The 17,332-nt window shown below is 40.8% G+C and overlaps 1 protein-coding gene across 7 annotated transcripts in view; it reads right to left on the reverse strand.

Annotated features, from left to right (window-relative positions):
- The window catches only part of ZNF423 (zinc finger protein 423), a 715,192-nt gene that overhangs the window by 287,278 nt on the left and 410,582 nt on the right, over positions 1-17,332 (reverse strand). For all 7 annotated transcript variants that reach the window (XM_033941103.1, XM_033941102.1, XM_033941101.1 and 4 more), the window contains 2 exons: positions 12,943-16,166; positions 2,052-2,136 (listed from right to left, as the gene is read on the reverse strand). In XM_033941103.1, coding sequence (XP_033796994.1) covers positions 2,052-2,136; positions 12,943-16,166 — 3,309 coding nt within the window. The remainder of the gene's footprint in view (positions 1-2,051; positions 2,137-12,942; positions 16,167-17,332) is intronic.

Consider the following 17,332-nt stretch of genomic DNA (forward strand, 5'->3'; position numbering starts at 1 on the left):
AAAGAAGGGTTTTCAGTCTGCTTTTAAACAAGGGAAGGGGCTTGGAGGACAAACTTGAGTAATTTATTCCAGGCATAGGGGGCAGCCAGATGAAAGTCTGGAATTGGCAGTGGAGGAGAAGGGTACAGCTAAGAGCAACTTATCTGAGGAACGGCGCTCTCTGGGAGGTGTATAAGGAGAGAGACGAGAGGCGAGATATTGAGGGGCAGCAGAATGAACACACTTGCAGGTCAGCAATGGGAGCTTGAATTAAATCTAAATAACTAGTGTTTTGGGGTTGCTTCTTCCCTGATGCTTGTTTTGTAAGATAGGTTTTCTCTTTTGATACTTGAGTACAATAAGGAAACAGGTCACTCAAGTCTTAGCCTTTGCAATAAATATTCATGCCTCCTAATATCACCACTTCCCCTCCATCAATACCAATACAATTTTCTTCAACCCAACAATCAATTCTAATCTTACAAATCTCGAGTATAAATTTGCTTTTTTTTAAAAAAAATGTATTAAACATTTTATAATCGAACAGTGTCTTGTAAGTTATGAATTCTCTGCATAGTATAAAACCATGGCATGACAAAGATCTGTACAAAGGAAATATTCCCTCCTTCCCTGCCATCCTCTGCCACCTCTGCCTTCCTTTCCTTCTTTCTCCCCACTCCTCCCCAAAAAAGCCTATTTTAAAGCCCACTTCAATATAATCAGTCAGCTTGTCAGAGACAAGAGTTTTTTTAAATGGGATATTTTATAGGCATATTTTCATTAAAATTAAGCGGGAACTCTGTAGTTTGGGTTTTTAAAAAATTATTTTAATGCTAAATGAATATTTGAAAAGCTAAATTTCCAAAAGTTTGTAATTGTTTGAGAAAAAAAAAAAGTACAACCATAAGTTTTTCAAGTATTTTGTTTTGACAGAGTGTCTAAGGCATTCAACCACGTTTCACTGGGATAATGTGAGCAGGTAAATCTATTCAATGTCATGACATACAAAATTGAAGCATAATTGCTCCTAAGTGGTTGGCTGCAAGCAAGTACTTTCTTATATACAGACAGAAGGAAATTCATGGTGCAAAATGGAAGGATTTTATCTTTCAAGTTTGATTTTAGCAGCATTAAAACACTGAACATTGGTTCATCACAGAGGACAAAATATCTGCATTAATCATTCAAGATCACCATATCTGAAAAACACATTTTAAAAGTAATATAAAAATAGAATGTTCAATCCTTTTTCCCCCAGACAATAAAGAAGCCAGGAATGTGGAATCAGGTCCGGAAGAATTTATAGGAAAGGATGGAACTAGTGAAGATCTACAAAGCCATTTCACCTAAATGCTACCCAGAGTGATCAAAAAGGATCGCCAGTCCTTGTTTCGGGTAGCCTCTATGAAATGTTCTGTTTTGGTAGAAAGCTGAAATGACGATATCATGAATAACTTTACTTTGGATATAGAGGGAACCTCGATCTCAAGTGCCAACCATCCAGCCCATTTTCACAATGGGTTAGGCTGATTTTTGGGTTGAAGAAGTCTGATCACATAACCCCTTCCTACCGACTCCTGCACTGGTTGCCAATGGAGGCACGTGCGAAGTTTAAGCTGGGATGTTTCTGCTTTAAGGCACTATACGGTTTAGTCCCTAAATATATAACTGACCTCTTCTCCTTCTCAACCAACAAACATAAGAAAAGCTCACACCCGAAGTTCGTCTCCCCACCGGTTAGAGGATGTAAATTTAAAAGACACCATCAACATCTTCTCTCTTATCAAGCAACATCATGGGGCAAAGACCTGGAAAACTTACTTAGGTATACAAACAACTATGGTGAATTTAGGAAACACCTAAAAACATATCTGTTCTTGAATTAACTAGGTAACTGATCCACACAATCTCTCCCACAACAACTGCTCTATGTTAGTCACTAATCTCCAACTATGTAAGTTCTACTCAATTGTAAACCGCATAGAACTTCACGGTCCTGCGGTATATAAACTGCTATTATTATTATTATTATAAAGCCCACTAGAAACAAAAAGGATTAGAAGGATTCTTACCAATCATGTGGTTGGCAACGTGCATTTGGATTTCTCTTTCATTCTCAAAGGTCATCTGGCACTTGATGCACTGATAGGTCTTTTTCTGTTTCATCAAACATAAAAATGAAAGATCAGATCATGATAAGCTGCCACAGTGAAAATTTCATCTCTTAAGGCTACATTTCATTTCAGATGCATCACACCTATCATGTGCTTAAACTGCTTTCCTATCTGCTGCATTACCATCCAAGCATCAAGGTTGGATGACTTTGTGGGATGCACATTCCAGGCCTTATGAGTTCTGTGCTTTCAAGGGAATCTCACACCCATCCCAACAATTTCACCTGTTGTCTATATAAGTGTTTTTGTTCTGGGTACTTGAAAATTATCTGTTGTTAGGTTCATGTCATAAGCAAATTATTCTTCACACCTGACTCACCATGTCAGAAAAAAAAAATCCCTTTTTATATAAAGCAAATGAAAGATCCTGAATGTGAGTCTTGCTTGCCTTCCAGGGAACAAAGAAAAGAAAGAGAGACAAATGTCTCCCTCTTTCCACCCCTCCCACCTACCCCTTTCCTTAGGGAGAGCATGTACTACAGTGGATGAAATTCTAGAAATGATTAGGTGAAATGGTGGTGTAAACCCAAGAAACACATCTGTAGCTGTGAAGTCATCCCATCAGAAGGCTTAGAAGTCCCACAGTAACAAGAAAAATTGTTTCCTCGCACTGTTTGCTGAGCATTTTGTGTGTCGCAATGTCACACTAATGAGGGTTAGCCACAGTGAAGCAGAGACAGCGTGAAGAAGCAATTACATGAGACAGTTATTAAAACAGGGGACTGGCCTTTATATTTAGATTGACAGCAATGTGTTATGCAGCAGTGGCTATAAAGCTGACCTACACGACAGGAAGGAGTCCAGTTCTAAGGATCTGCCAACTTCCTCTTAAAAAAGGTGAAATAATAAAAAAAAAAAAGGTTAGGAAAAAGACACTTAATTCTCTTTAAACATTGTTCTCTGGCAAAGCTTTTGTTGGAAGTCTGTAAAAATCCTTTCTCTTGACCACAGAAAGCAAATGAATAGATCTTGCACATTTCATGTATGTACAAACAACTGTCTAGGGGGGAAAACAGTGATCCTGCATCTCTTCCCCTTCTGTCCCTCTCTCTCCCTTCCCCTCACCTTCCTAGAAGTGGAAAGAGAGGGAGGAGATGGTGCACAGGGATGGAAGGGAAGGGGAGAGAGAGGGAAGGGATGGTGCACAGGGATGGAGGGGAAGGGGAGAGAGATAGAAGAAATGGTTATTATGGATAGATGGGAATAGGGAGAAGAAAGAGGGAGGAGATGGTACACATGGATAGATGGGAACGGAAGATATGGAAAAGTAGATAGATTTTAAGAAGAAAGCAGAAAAATGGAAGAAAGTTGAAAGTTAAAAGTTAATGCCAAAGATGGATGTAGGGCAGAACATGAAGGAGGAGAGAAAAATGGATTAAAAGGCCTTGGAAATACTGTTAAGAGCCCAGAGAGAAAGAAGTTCAACCAGAGACTGGGAAAAGAAGGCCCTGGAAACACTGTTAAGAGCCCAGGGAGAAAGAAGTTCAACCAGAGACTGGGAAAAGATGATTAGAAAAATAAAATCACCAGACAACAAAGGTAGGGAATATGATTTTATTTTCAAAGTTATTGAAATGTGTCAGTTTTGAGAATGTATATCTGTTGTCTATATTTTGAGAATGTATATCTGTTGTCTATATTTACTGTTCAGAAATTAATTTCTTTATATTTCTCTGCTGTTGTACCGCATGTAAAGTCTGGCATCTTAGGGTTTTGTTTGTGTATTAGTACTTTTAGTTTGTGGTCCTGTATTTGAATAGGGACTAACTATGTTCTGCATGTGTGATCAAGGTCAGGTGTTCTGGTAGGAATGAATGTTGAGATGCATACAGCATAGTTTAATTTTGTGGTTAACCATTATATATTGTTAATAAGATTATATTGTGTGTATATAAGAAAAATGAATGGAAAAATAGCATTAACAATTAGTACTATTATTATGGGGGTGAGGTCAAGGGCGAAGTTTGGGTGGGGCTTTTGAGCACCGCTAATCATTTTGAAAGGTTGGCTCCTATGGACATGCCCAACATGTCCACGTGCAATTATCGCACAGAAAGTTTCCTTGTCACACATATTTTACCCCGTTTTGGACAGGCTGTAGAAGTATGAATTGAAACGTTCAAGTCAGTGCGTCTTACGTTTCACTAGTATTTCAGAACACAATCTGCTGATGTACAGTCTGTGCAGCACAAACATCCATTTTAGATAACTAAATGAGCTGGCATTAGTTTTCTTAAAATAATGCAACATGCAGTGCTCACCACATGCATTATTTATTTACAAAATACCGAGATGTAAATTATGCTGTACATTTCATCATTGTTTCCCTCGGTATCTAATAAGTATTAATAATATAATGTACCTTATTGCCATTTTAACGTGTGTTAAGGGGCAAACGTGTTATTTTGCTTTAATGCACTTCAGCAACTACCCGCCTAAGTTTTTAGCTGAAAATTTATTTTATTTTAGGAGCTTAAAGGTTATTGGGTCAATATTCAGCCTGCAGAGTCAGCATTTTTTTAAATGCCTATCTGCCAAAGGTCTTTTACATCTAGATATTCCACACTAGTATCCAGAAACCAGCTGGCAATGAATATCTGGGCACAGGATGCATGCCACTGCTTATCTGGATATCTGTGATATTGGACTGAAAGCCAGAGAGGTAACTTTGGGCTAGATTCACTAACCCTCCTGATCGTGACCAATCCGTGTCCGATCTGGGTAGGTCCGATGGATTCTGCAACCAGTAATATTCAAATGGGGGCGATCGGAGGAACACCCCCATCTTCCAACACAGATTGCTAGTGTGCAATCCTGATGCATGCGCAGACCATCTGCTTTCCCTGAAGATGGTCTACGCATGCGTTTGGTGTTTGTTTTAGCTGTTTGGTTTTTGCAAGCCTGTGGTTTTAATCCGCTTTAAAGCCTGCGGGTTAAAACCACGGGCTTGCACTGTGGGGAAGGGCAGGAGAGTCGGGGCTGAGAGCAGGAGATCGGGGCAGAGAGCAGGGCAGCAGGCATGAGAATCGGGGCAGAGTGCAAGGCGGCAGGCAGGAGAATTGGGGCAGAGAGCAGGGCAGCCAGAGCAGAAGAATCGGGGCAGAGAGCAGGGTTTTAGCACAAGCGACTGGTTCTCACCAGTCGCTTGTTTTTTGATCAGCCAGACAGTCAGAAAGTGTAGTGAATTGTGTCCTTCCTGCTTTGCTTGCTGATTCCCCTCATTTGCATGTGCGGATCGGAGGATGATCGGAACACAAGATGGACCTCTGGTCTGACTCAGCGGGGGCAACTTCTTATGTTCTTAGTGAAGGGAAATTGGGTCGCAAAGGGCTCACAAACCGATCGGTACACGATCAATTTACTTAGTGAATCTAGCCCTTTGTCTGGGCAGAAATCCAGTTAAGGAATTGAATATCATTGCTGAGTAACTCTTGGCTCCGCCCAAGCTCTGTCCCAGGACCACCCAGGTACTACCCAGATACTGCCAAGGTGGTTTAGCCAGACATTCAGCGGAATTATTTGCCAGTTGCCTAGATTAATGAGCCTACCCCCAAATTCTGTATATAACACCTTAAGTTGTATGTAGAAATCGCTGCACACAGCTGATTTGCATGTACAATTTAATTAACAAGCCTAATCAACATAGATAATTGGCAATTAACACCTCTTAGTTGACAGTGGCATTAGTTAGAAGTTACATGCACAACTTGGTAGGCGTATTTCATAAAGTGCTGCATGTAGTTCTAGTGCATGACTATTAAAAGGAGGCGTGGCCAGGGGAGGTGTATGGGCAGATCAAGGGAGTTACTAAAATTTATGCATACTTTTACAAAGTTAGGTGCAGGTATTTAGGCCTAAATGGGTGCACTTAAAAATTATGACACGCATTGGCGCTTTGCGTGATTCTATACGATGCATGTGCCTTTTATAGAATCACTCTAATAAGCACTGTCCTAGTCGGTGCCAATATTTTGGACACCATATAGAGAAATTAACTTGCAGCCCGTTCTGAGCTCTTTGGGGACAAAGGGATAGAAAACGAATTGAACTGAATTAAATAAATAAATATGGTCCCTTGTGCTGAAAATCAGTGCTAAGCTCCCACTTTATACTGCTCTAAATCTGTTTATATTGCCTTCCACTATTTATGCTCTTAATTTCAAATTCTAAGTATACATTTAGGCATTCAACCCTAGTACATTTTCAAAGAGGTCAATTTAGAAGCATAACTCCCAAAATTAGAAGCATAAATCCTTAGAATACTGGACCCATTAGTTTTAGATTCCCCTACTTGAAAGGGTCCAGTGGAACTTGAACCTGATTGCCTGAAACTGGCATTTCATTTTCTAGCTCTGTAATCTAGTCTCACACAAGACGGTAAATACAATGCCAGAATTCCATTGAGAAGTTCTTATGATATCAAACATCAAATCAGCAAAATCCCCTAATGAAGTTATGAGGACTAATTCTATAATTATTGGTTCTCTTCTTCAGAAAAGGTATCAGGGAAATAGGCTGTGTTTCTATAAGCATAAACAGAATCAGGTTCATTGTGTTGTCTGTTGGGTTTTTTTTTAATCAGTCTGGGCAGTTTCTTCTTGCTCATTCAGACCTTCTGTTTATTTGGACCTGGTGCCATAAACCTCTTTTCATGAGTATTCTGGTGAGGGGTTCCCTCTCTCCCAACTTTTTATTCCATTTATTACCAAGACAGTCCTTGGCTAAGGGGTCCCTCCAGAAACAAAAGCTGGTAGGGCCACAGCCCTGGTATATGTTTTCACACCTAGGGCCTGATTCTGAAAACAGTGTCTGCCCCGGTAAGTGCCTGCAAAACAGGCGCCTATCAGATGTCAATCACGCTGCATCTAGAATCACATCTATTTTTTGTTCAGATGCCTTAAATGTAGGCCAGAGTTTTACAGGCCTATATTTAAGGTATCTAACTTGCACCTATGAAAGCACCTAGGCATGCCTGTGGACGCCTAAGGCTACTTCTGGCGTAAGCTATGCCTACACCAGCCTTAGGCGTCCATAGGCATACCTAGGCGCTTTCATAGGTGCAAGTTAGATGCCTTAAATATAGGCCTGTAAAACTCTGGCCTACATTTAAGGCGTCCATAGGCATGCCTAAGCACAAGTCAGATACCTACATTGCAGGCCTCATTCGCTGCATCAATTTTTTTTTTATTTTTTTTTAAATGTGCGTCTCAATCGGTCCATTAGATGGCAGTAGGACACCTACGCCCACTACAATCGGGACGCCGTTTTGAGAATCGGGACCTTAATGCCTGAAATATGCATGCCTATAGTGCTCTATAAGTCATGTGCATAAATTGTGAGTCCTACCCATCTGAATGCACTATACAAGATATTAGAAAATTTATAAGATCTTTGTCACATGTGCATACACAACGATATTTTAATCATGTGTGCGTATATCTGGTATGTAAAAATGTTGGCACCTGCTTTATAGAATTAATCTTTTGGGGCCCTTTAACAAAACTCCAGTAAGCACTAATGCGTACACACTGCAGCAAAAATTGAATTACTATGGGGCACCCTGAAGCGTCCAGAGATAATTTTGGGATGTATACCTGCACACAAAAAAATAAAATTTACTTTTTTGGCACAAGGGTCATGTCTGTGAGCATAGAGTGGGCATACTCTGTGCTAATGGGCTAGCCGGTGGCATAGTAAGGGGGGGGAGGCAGACCGCCCTGGGCACTGTCTTCACAGGGGGTGCCAGCACCTCTCCTACTTTCCACCCCCACATACCTCTTTAAATGTTTGCTGGCTCAAGCAGCATCTTCTACTTGCTGCTGCTGCGCTGGTGTTGGCTCCCTTACAATGTCATTTCCTGGTCGTGGGACCAGGACGTGTCAGAAGGGAGTCGACACTGGCGCAAGCAGCGGGTGGAAGATGCTTCTCACACCGGCAAACATGTCAAGAGGTACGTGGAGGGGGGTGCTCAAGCAACAGGGAAGAGTTGGGGGGATGCTCAAGCAGCGATGAAGATTGTGTGTGTGGGGGGAGGGGGAAAGGCACCCAAGCAGTGGGAAGTGTGGGGAGGGGCATGGGCCCTTACAGGCTACAGGATGGGTACTGGGTAAAGGCTCATGTGCTAATCTGTTTTAATGAACACATGCTAATGGCAAAATTTGCACATGGCCATTAATTCAATAAAATAGGAAATACTGCCATTTTACCCCAGTGGTGAAAATAGCTTCAACATAAGGAAGGATTCGCATAAGGGTGTGCTAAGGCCCCTTTTTACCACTGTTTGGTAAAAAGGCCTCCAAGTCAAATGGTCCAATAAGATCAGTATAATTTTTGAAAATACACTCGATAGATTGTGAGCCCACTGAGTCAGATATGTTGAATGTTAATCGCTTAGACAGCATCCATTGATAAGCGGCATAAATTAACTTAAATAATTAAATAAAGCAAATATTGCCAGCAGCAGGCAAATATATAATATTCTTTAAACAATAATAATAATAACTTTATTCTTATATACCGCCAACAATCTTGCGACTTCTAGGCGGTTTACAATAAAAGAAACTGTAAATACAATCAAGTGAAACTTTACGAACAGCTAATTAAAGAGTATAGCAGTGTATATCTCGTACAACGAATTAGAGAATATAGCAGTGTACATCTGATAACATTAATAATGTTAACGTCAATTTGTGTGTTGCAAGGCCAGGAAGTGCCAAGTTGTTTACACAGAAGTAGAAATATTCCGTAAGTTCATAGAGTGTTCATATTTAGCGAATAGGGGTTGGGGTTAGCAGTTTGCACGTTCAGGTATGTGGTGATGTTACGAGGGGGGTTGATGTTCCGGTTCGTTACCTAGGTATTTCAAGAATAGGTAAGTTTTTAGGTGTTTCCTGAATTCTTCGTAGTTGTTTGTGTGCATAATTAATTTTTCTAGGTCTTTACCCCATATGGCTGCTTGATATGATAGCAGTTGTTGATGGTGTCTCTTATATTTGCACCCTCTAGCCGGTGGGGAGACAAATTTCATGTGTGTTTTTCTTTCATGTCTGTTGGTTGGGAATGAGAAGAGGTCTGTAATGTATTTTGGGGCTAGACCATTTAATACTTTGAAGCAGAGACATCCTAGCTTGAACTTCGTGCGCGCCTCCATCGGCAGCCAGTGTAGGAGTCGGTAGGAAGGGGTTATGTGATCGGACTTCTTCAGCCCGAAAATCATCCTGACTGCTGCATTTTGTATCAGTTGTAGTCTTTGCATTTGCTTCTGGGGGATTGTCAGATGGGTGATGTTGCAATAGTCCAGGTGGTTTAGTATTAGGGATTGTACTAGAATTCTGAAAGCTGAAGTGTGGAAGTACGCCTTAATGGACTTAAGTTTCCAGAGAGTGAAAAACCCTCTTTTGATTAAGGAGTCTATATGGTCTTTCATGGTTAGTCCTTGGTCTAGTATTACTCCTAGAATCTTCATCGTTGGTTGAATGGGGTAGTTTAGATTGTTAATGTGTAATGGTATTGTCGTATTCTGTGCGTGTGGCGAGGCTATGAAGAATTTAGTTTTTTCTGAATTGAGCTTCAGTTTGAAATCTGTGGTCCATTGATCCATCAGTGTTTAGCGCTTCAGTTGCTGTGGGGGTGATTTCAGAGGGGGATGTTGTGAACGGGATTATGATTGTGAAGTCGTCTGCATAACTGAATACTTTTATGCCTCGCTGGGTTAGCTTCATTCCTAGTGAAGCTATATAGACGTTGAAGAGTAGTGGGGATAGTGGGGACCCCTGTGGAACGCCTGATGGGTTTCTCCATGTTTTAGAGAGGTTGTAATTGAAGCGAACTTGATAGGTGCGGGTCGTAAGGAAACCTCGGAACCAGTTCAGCACTTCGCCTCCTATGCCGATTGAATCTAAACATTGTAGTAGTTTTTTGTGATCTACCAAGTCGAAGGCTGAGCTCATGTCGAATTGCATCACTAAGGCTTTGTGGCCCTTACTAAATAAGTTACGTAGGTAATCTAAGATTGCTGCTATCACCGTCTCAGTACTGAACAGAGGTCTGAAGCCTGACTGGGTTTCATGTAGCAGTGAGAACCGATCTAGGTAGTCCATCAGTTGGGTTTGTACCAAGCCTTCCATTATTTTTACGAAAAATGGGATAGATGCTACTGGTCTATAGTTGGTTGCTGAAGTTAGGGGTAGTTTATGATTTTTTGGGATTGGGGTGATTATAATGTGACCGTTTTTTGATAGGAATTTTCCATTTTTGAAATTGTTGGACATATGAGTCCATAGTGTTATCTTAAAGTCTAAAGGGGCTGCTTTCATTATGTTGGGTGGACAGGGATCTAGGATGCAGTTTGATGTGGTATATTTGTTGTAGAGTTTTATGAAGTTATTCCATTCTAGGTCCTGAAAGGAGTTCCAATACATGTCCACTGGTGTTTCGTTTTCGTGTATGTTGGCTATTTGCTGTTCATCTGTGTTATTTGTTGGGCAGTTGTTCCTTAGGTTCACAATTTTTGAGTTAAAGTGTTGTGCTAGATCGTCTGCTGATGGAAGTTTTATGTCGTGCGTTGATTGACTGTGGCGTGTGGTGTCAAATAGATTTTTTACTAGATTGAACAATTCATGAGTATTAATTCCTTTTGCACTTGTGTTGGATGTGTATATTTTGGATGAGTAGAATTTTTTCCTTTTTTCTTTTATCAGTTGTTTATATTCCTTTATGTTTGATCTCCAATTATTCCTGTCGGATATTTCACCTGATTTGTTCCAGATCCTTTCTAATCGTCGTATTGATTGTTTCATTTTTTGTAGTTTGGAGTCGAACCAGTTGTTATATTTATTTGAGCGGTTTGTTCTGTTTTGTTTGGGAGCTATTTGGTCTAAGATAGTTGTGCTTGTTTTTGACCATTGTTCCCAGAATTCACCTTCTTCATTCATCTCCTCGCGCGCTTCGTAGTGGGCCCAGTATTCCTCTGGGTTAATGTGGCCCCTTGTGAGATGTTCTTTTTTTATCCTTGGGTGAGTTTTTACTTTAGTTTGGTTCCAGTTTAGATTAAAGTAATAGGTGTAGTGGTCGGACCAGATGTCGTGGTTCCAAATGCCGTTTGATATGGAAATAGTGGGATTTAGGATTTCTTTTGTGGACATAGCTACTAGATCTAGCTGGTGGCCTTTTTCATGGGTTTGTGTGGATGAAGGAAGATTGAAGTTGAGTGAGGATAGGAAGTTTTTAAAATCTTTTGTGTCGGGATTTTTCTTGTTTTCTAAATGTAGGTTTGCGTCTCCTGCTATAATATTGTAAGACGGAGTAATTGAGTTGTGTAGGATGAATTCATAGAAGTCTTCTCTGGCCTTTGACCAGCATTTTGGCGGTATATAAAATAGAATACAGGAGAGGTACTCTTCTAGGTCCTTATTGCTAATCTTGCATGCTAGTGTTTCTAGTTGGTTGGTTATCTTGGAGTCAACTAATTCTAGTTCGAGTTCTTCCTTGAGGATGACTGCTAGTCCTCCCCCTCTGCGGTCTTCACGGTTTAACATGTGAATTTTGTAGTTATCTGGTATTAGGTCATTTAGTACTATTGGGTTTTTTTTTAATAAAATTACCTAAACTATTCCCCCCCTTCACGAAGTGATGTTAGGCTTTTTATTTTTTTTGCCAGTCACAAGCGGTATTACCACTGACGCTTATAGAATTCCTATGAGCGCTGGAGCTAATACCGCTGTAGCTGGAAATAAAAAAGTCTAATGCGGCTTCGTAAAAGGGGGGGGGAGGGTTATATATGTGGGTAAGCTTTATGTGTGCAAGTCTATATGACCTGAGCAGAGGCACTCCCAAGGCTGGTTTGAGAAGAGTTTATCATGTACCTACACATTTTATAAAATATGCCTTAAAATAAGTCAGAAAATTTGTGTATAATCAACAAGCAGGTCTAATTCTGTCTCTATACATTCCACGGGGAAATTCCAATTTTTCTTTGTCCTCTCAATGACTTTAACGTGGAGTCAAGAGTACAGCCTCGCTCAACTGATGCGCTTGAATCTGGTGTTGCACTGTTCTTGGATGCCACACTCCCCAAGACTGATACTACGGTTGCTGGAATCAGGTTGCCTGTTTTCCATGGGGAAATTTTCAAAGGCAAAAATATACACATTTTCCCTTAGAAAATCGATATAATTTATGTGTATAGACAGCCTGTTGTAATCCTTGAAATTTATTTAACTTCTTGTCAATAATTACTTGAATGTCTGCAAGGGGAAAGAGGTAGGAGCTGTAAAGGAAATATACCTGAATGTGTTTTCTACTTCGAATCTATGTTCCATCTATGACCTCCTTAACTGTTTCTTCAATTTCTCTGCCAAGTATACACCTTAAACAAAATAGCAACACCTCTCCTTCAACATCCATATGCTTGCCCAAATGGTTCAAAAACAATGCACTCATTCTCACCTACCTGGGCCCTTCCAGAGATTAAGAACCTGGATCAGTTAAACTTCTAAGAGCTAAGAAAATTGTACACATACAGTAAATTTGTAAATTGCAACTCATTTCATAAGAGAAAGGGCTATCTTTAGCCTTGCAGGCAGCTAGAACCTGGCTAATTCTGTTTTTCGTGATTCCTTTAGATTACTCTCAAAAGGCATAACAGGTGACATTTTATCAAAAAACAGATGCTAAATAATTTGGTCATTCTTAATTTATAGGCATTAAACTTTGAAAACATATAGCCATACTAAATACTTCTGTGTTCAGTAAAGATTGTTTGAGAAAAGGTAAGTTAACTAGTACTTACTCTGGGGATGGGAGATGTTTGGGTACCCTTCCTTTGGCCACTTGTCTCTGGTGTGAGATCCCTGTGATCTAATTGAACATGGTTCTCTAGGTCTTCAATACTTTCAAATTTTACGCTACATTCTGAGCACCTCAGATTTGCACACGGCCTTTCACAAAGTTCTTGTGGGTTCAGGCTCGAGGGCTGTCCATTGCTGCTCCTACTCATGCATCCAGCACAGAGGCCATAAGGTAGGCCATTAACATCAAGTTTCACCAAGTCCTGCTTATTCCTGAACTCTTTCAAGCACAGAGCGCACTTGTAGATTTTCTGCAAAGCCTGGTCATTGGGAGAGGAGGCTGTAGAGTTTCCTGCCAGCTTCTGCATATGGAATGTTCCATGAATTTTCAGCTCCAGAGTAGAGGTAACAGTCTGCATACAGACAACACAACGAAAACCAGTGAGGGAATTTCGGAGATCCGGGTGCATTTGGCAATGTTCAATGAACTCTTCTTCACTCTGCAGGGGCATTTTGCAGATCCTGCATGTTCCTGTGTCCAAGCTTTTGCTATGAGTGACTTTATGCTCTGTCAGGGTCAAAAGTGAAGGAAACCTCTCCCCACAAATGGGGCACATATAGTGTTTAGCTGGTCCTCGGTGGGTCTGCATGTGTTCTCGAAGTCCACTTTCTGAGAAAAAGGTCCTAGAACAGATGGTGCATTTATGAGTGCCTTTGATAAATTCTGCCTTTTTTCGGGAACATTCATCCTCTCCAGGCCTAATATTGTGATCTCTCAAGCGGTGGTTCTGCAAGAGAACTTCCATAGTATAGGCAGCTCCACAGATATCACAACCATACATGGGCTCTGAAGCATCTACATCATCTTCACTAGCTTCATGGCTATTTGGTACCTCTGGGGTCTTCATCAAGACATTTGGGATCTCTGTGGTTTCTGGCTTTTTATTTGTAGGGGTCATTCCATTAGCTGTGCCATTCTGGGTACTGGTATCAAAGACGCAATGTTTTTCACGCAAATGTTTCTCCAGCAATATTATGGCGTGGAAGGCTTTACTGCAAAACTTACAGTTGTATTTCTTGCTGTGGGTTGTGATGTGGCACTGTAGTTCTACTTCTGTGCAGAAGGTCTCACCACAAAAGATACATTTATGTGACTTTGCTGGATTTCCCAAATGGCTATGCTTCACATGTATCTGTAGATCAACCTCCTTTCTGAAATCCCAATTACAAGCTGTACAACGGTACATTTTCTTTTCATTGCTGTGTTTTACTGCCAGATGAACTTGGATGGATACTTTTGAGTCAAAAACCTCTTGGCAAAGAGTGCAGTGGTACAACACAAAGGTATGCATGTCCAATAAATGCTTCTGCAAATCATCCACTGAAGAAAATTGTTTGTCACAGCTCTCACATACATAATGGGTTGAAGTCGTCATGTAGTGCACTGTGAGATGCTGCAAGAGAGACTCCTGGGAATCAAAGTCTTCTTTGCACTGAGGGCAAGACTGTTTTCTCAAAAGCAATTCCAAGTGAGATTTTAAATGAGTCTGGAAAGTTTCAAAATTTGAGAACTTTAAATCACATTGGTTGCATGGGTACTCGCCATTGGAAACTGAATTTAAGCTGGTGGAAAGCCTTTGCCTTTTAGGGGAAGAGACTTCAACATCAGAAGAAACTGGGCTCTGGTCTGCTTTTAACTTCTTATTGTTTGCCAGAGGAATGTTCTTGTGGTTTTCTTTAATATGCTTTGTAAGCTTCAGAATGGAGCCAAATATGGGGGAGTTTGTGCAATAAGGGCATGAGTAAACTTCCATAAAAGATTGTGTTGGCTGAATGACAGGGGACTCCAGTTTTGAGTTTCCAACATTGCAATGAGTTTGCTGTATATGCTCCGTAAGAGAGGATTCTGTCAGAAAACCCATAGAGCACTGGTTACAGAAGAAGGCATTGTTACCATCTGGAACATTAGCATTTGAGCCACAGTGCATGATACGAATATGTTCCTGTAGGCTATTGATATCAGCAAACATCTCAGGGCAATAGTTACAATGAAAAGCAGAAATGTTGTTAAACTGCATCATGGGATATGCATGATTTTTGTGAACTTTCCTCACATGCTCGTTCAAGTTGTACAGAGTAGGCATGGAGTCGAGGCAGATCTGGCACATGTGGCTTTGCTGAGGTTTATCTGCATGAATAGTCTTCAAATGAATCTCCAACACAGCCAGACTGTTGAAATCACGTTTGGAGCAAAAGGGGCAGCTATAGGTAATTTTGGACCAGTTATGACCTTCCTCTCTTTCCAGTGATCCAACTTTTCTTTGTCCTCTCAATGGCTTTAACGTGGAGTCAGGAGTAGAGCCTCGCTCAACTGATGCACTTGAATCTGGTGTTGCACTGCTCATGGATGCCACACTCCCCAAGACTGGATCTGGGCTGATACTATGGTTGCTGGAATCAGGTTGCCTGTGGCTATCCAAATGGCAGTAAACTTCTTCCACGGAGGAAAACTGCTCTGGACACATAGGGCACTTGTGTTTCTTGTTGGCATGAACTTGGTCAATATGGAACAGCAGCGAGTTCTCATCTGCAAATACTTCAGGGCAATGAATACACTGCAAGTCTGCCTTTTCTGAAAGCTGTGGATGGCGCGTCATTACATGCTTCTCCAGTTCTTCAGTCAGGCTGAATGTCTCTTCACAGTAATCACACATGAAATCATCTTTCTTCACCTCTTTCTCAGACTTTGCCATATGTTCTTTGTTCTTTTTATGAGCTTGCATGTGACTCTGCAGTGAGCTAGTGGAAGAGAAGCCACGCTTGCAGACAGTACATTTGAATGGCTTGCTGGAGCTGTGCGTTTTTAAATGTATTTTAAGGTGGTCGCTGCGGGAGAATGCGGCCTCGCACTCATGGCAGTGGTACTTCTTATCTCCTGTGTGCAGCTTTATATGGCGATCCCTACTTCTCTTATGCTTAAAAAGCCGACTACAGTAGGTGCATTTGAAAGGTAGTTTGTCACTGTGAATCTGCTCATGCCTTTTCAGGTAGCTCAGTCGACTGAAGGACTTATCACAGAACTGACAGGGATATGGCAGACCAGTCCCCCCTTCCTCCTCCCCGATGCCGAGATCACACCCATCTCCTATCATCTGAGTGGGTGATGCAACATCTTTGCTGGAGGGAGATGAAGCTACCCAGGAGAGTTGTGGGTCGTCATCACCATCTGTAATGGGAAAGCAGAAAAGAGATTAAAAACAATTCCCGCTGCATCTGTGAAGTAAGGACAAAGCCTGACTATCACTAAGGGCTTGTGCTACTAGCATGGAAACAAAAATCAACTACTGACAAAAAAGGCAAATGTCTCTCAGATTTGGAAAGATTTTTTTTTTTTAAGGGGGATTAGAAGGTAAAGAAAACATTACAGGATATGCAATTTGTGAATAAACTGACATACTATTAATACAAAGCAAATTTCTCTCCTGTTTCTCTATAGCAGATGTAACACCTGCTCTCTGCAATCTGGGCAATAAACAATGAGAAAACAGAAGTGAAACATATATTATAGCAGTGAGATCAAAGCAATAGTCGCAGTAATAAGCAATTATGTGTGAAACCGTTTGAAATAAAATAATAAAGCAGATCAGAATACTTCAGTCTATTTAAATCATTTGGTTAAATAGATTTCTTTCAGTCCAAGCTGAAATGGCTGCCCCTCTTTTTTTCACCATGGCAAACATAGCACACCCAAAATAAAACTGGCATGACGTAGTACTCGTGTGTCTAAAAGCACAAAACTAGCAAAGTCACACTTGGAGTTCAGATTTTGATTGAGAAGGATGTCATCTAACTGACATAAGGAAATAAATGGATTCCTGTGTACCATCAACATACCCAGGCTATGAAGCTGAATACAAGACCAAACAGTAAACCAGAGTCCTTCAATCCATTAATGACTGAGCCTACTACTACAAAAATGGTCCTTCAAAAATATATCTATGACCACTGCAAAATAAAAGTTTAAAAAAAAATTTATAAAAAAGAGTGCCATGTTAACTTTCCTTTAATAAAGTTACTGAAAAGAACATCAAAGGCATTGTGTAGTATTGCGGGTACTTTTTGAGATTCTTTTTAAGTTAAGAATTATTTTGCAGGAATGATAAAGGTCCTTTTCTAAGGCCTTTATATTGAATTATTCATCAGGTCCTGAGGCGACACTGACAGTGTCAGAAAACTTCCTGAGTTGCACCTGAGAGCAAACCAGTAAGCTCTGCAGCAACCTTCACAGGCCAGGCACAGTGCTACAGTTGGGCCAAAGCACTGAGGTAAAGTCTATTTCAGTTCTAAGCTGATCCTCATGCAGGTTCTCTGCATTTCCCATGCAATAGGTAA

The sequence above is a fragment of the Geotrypetes seraphini genome, chromosome 4, assembly GCF_902459505.1.
Source record: "Geotrypetes seraphini chromosome 4, aGeoSer1.1, whole genome shotgun sequence".
Taxonomy (NCBI): domain Eukaryota; kingdom Metazoa; phylum Chordata; class Amphibia; order Gymnophiona; family Dermophiidae; genus Geotrypetes; species Geotrypetes seraphini.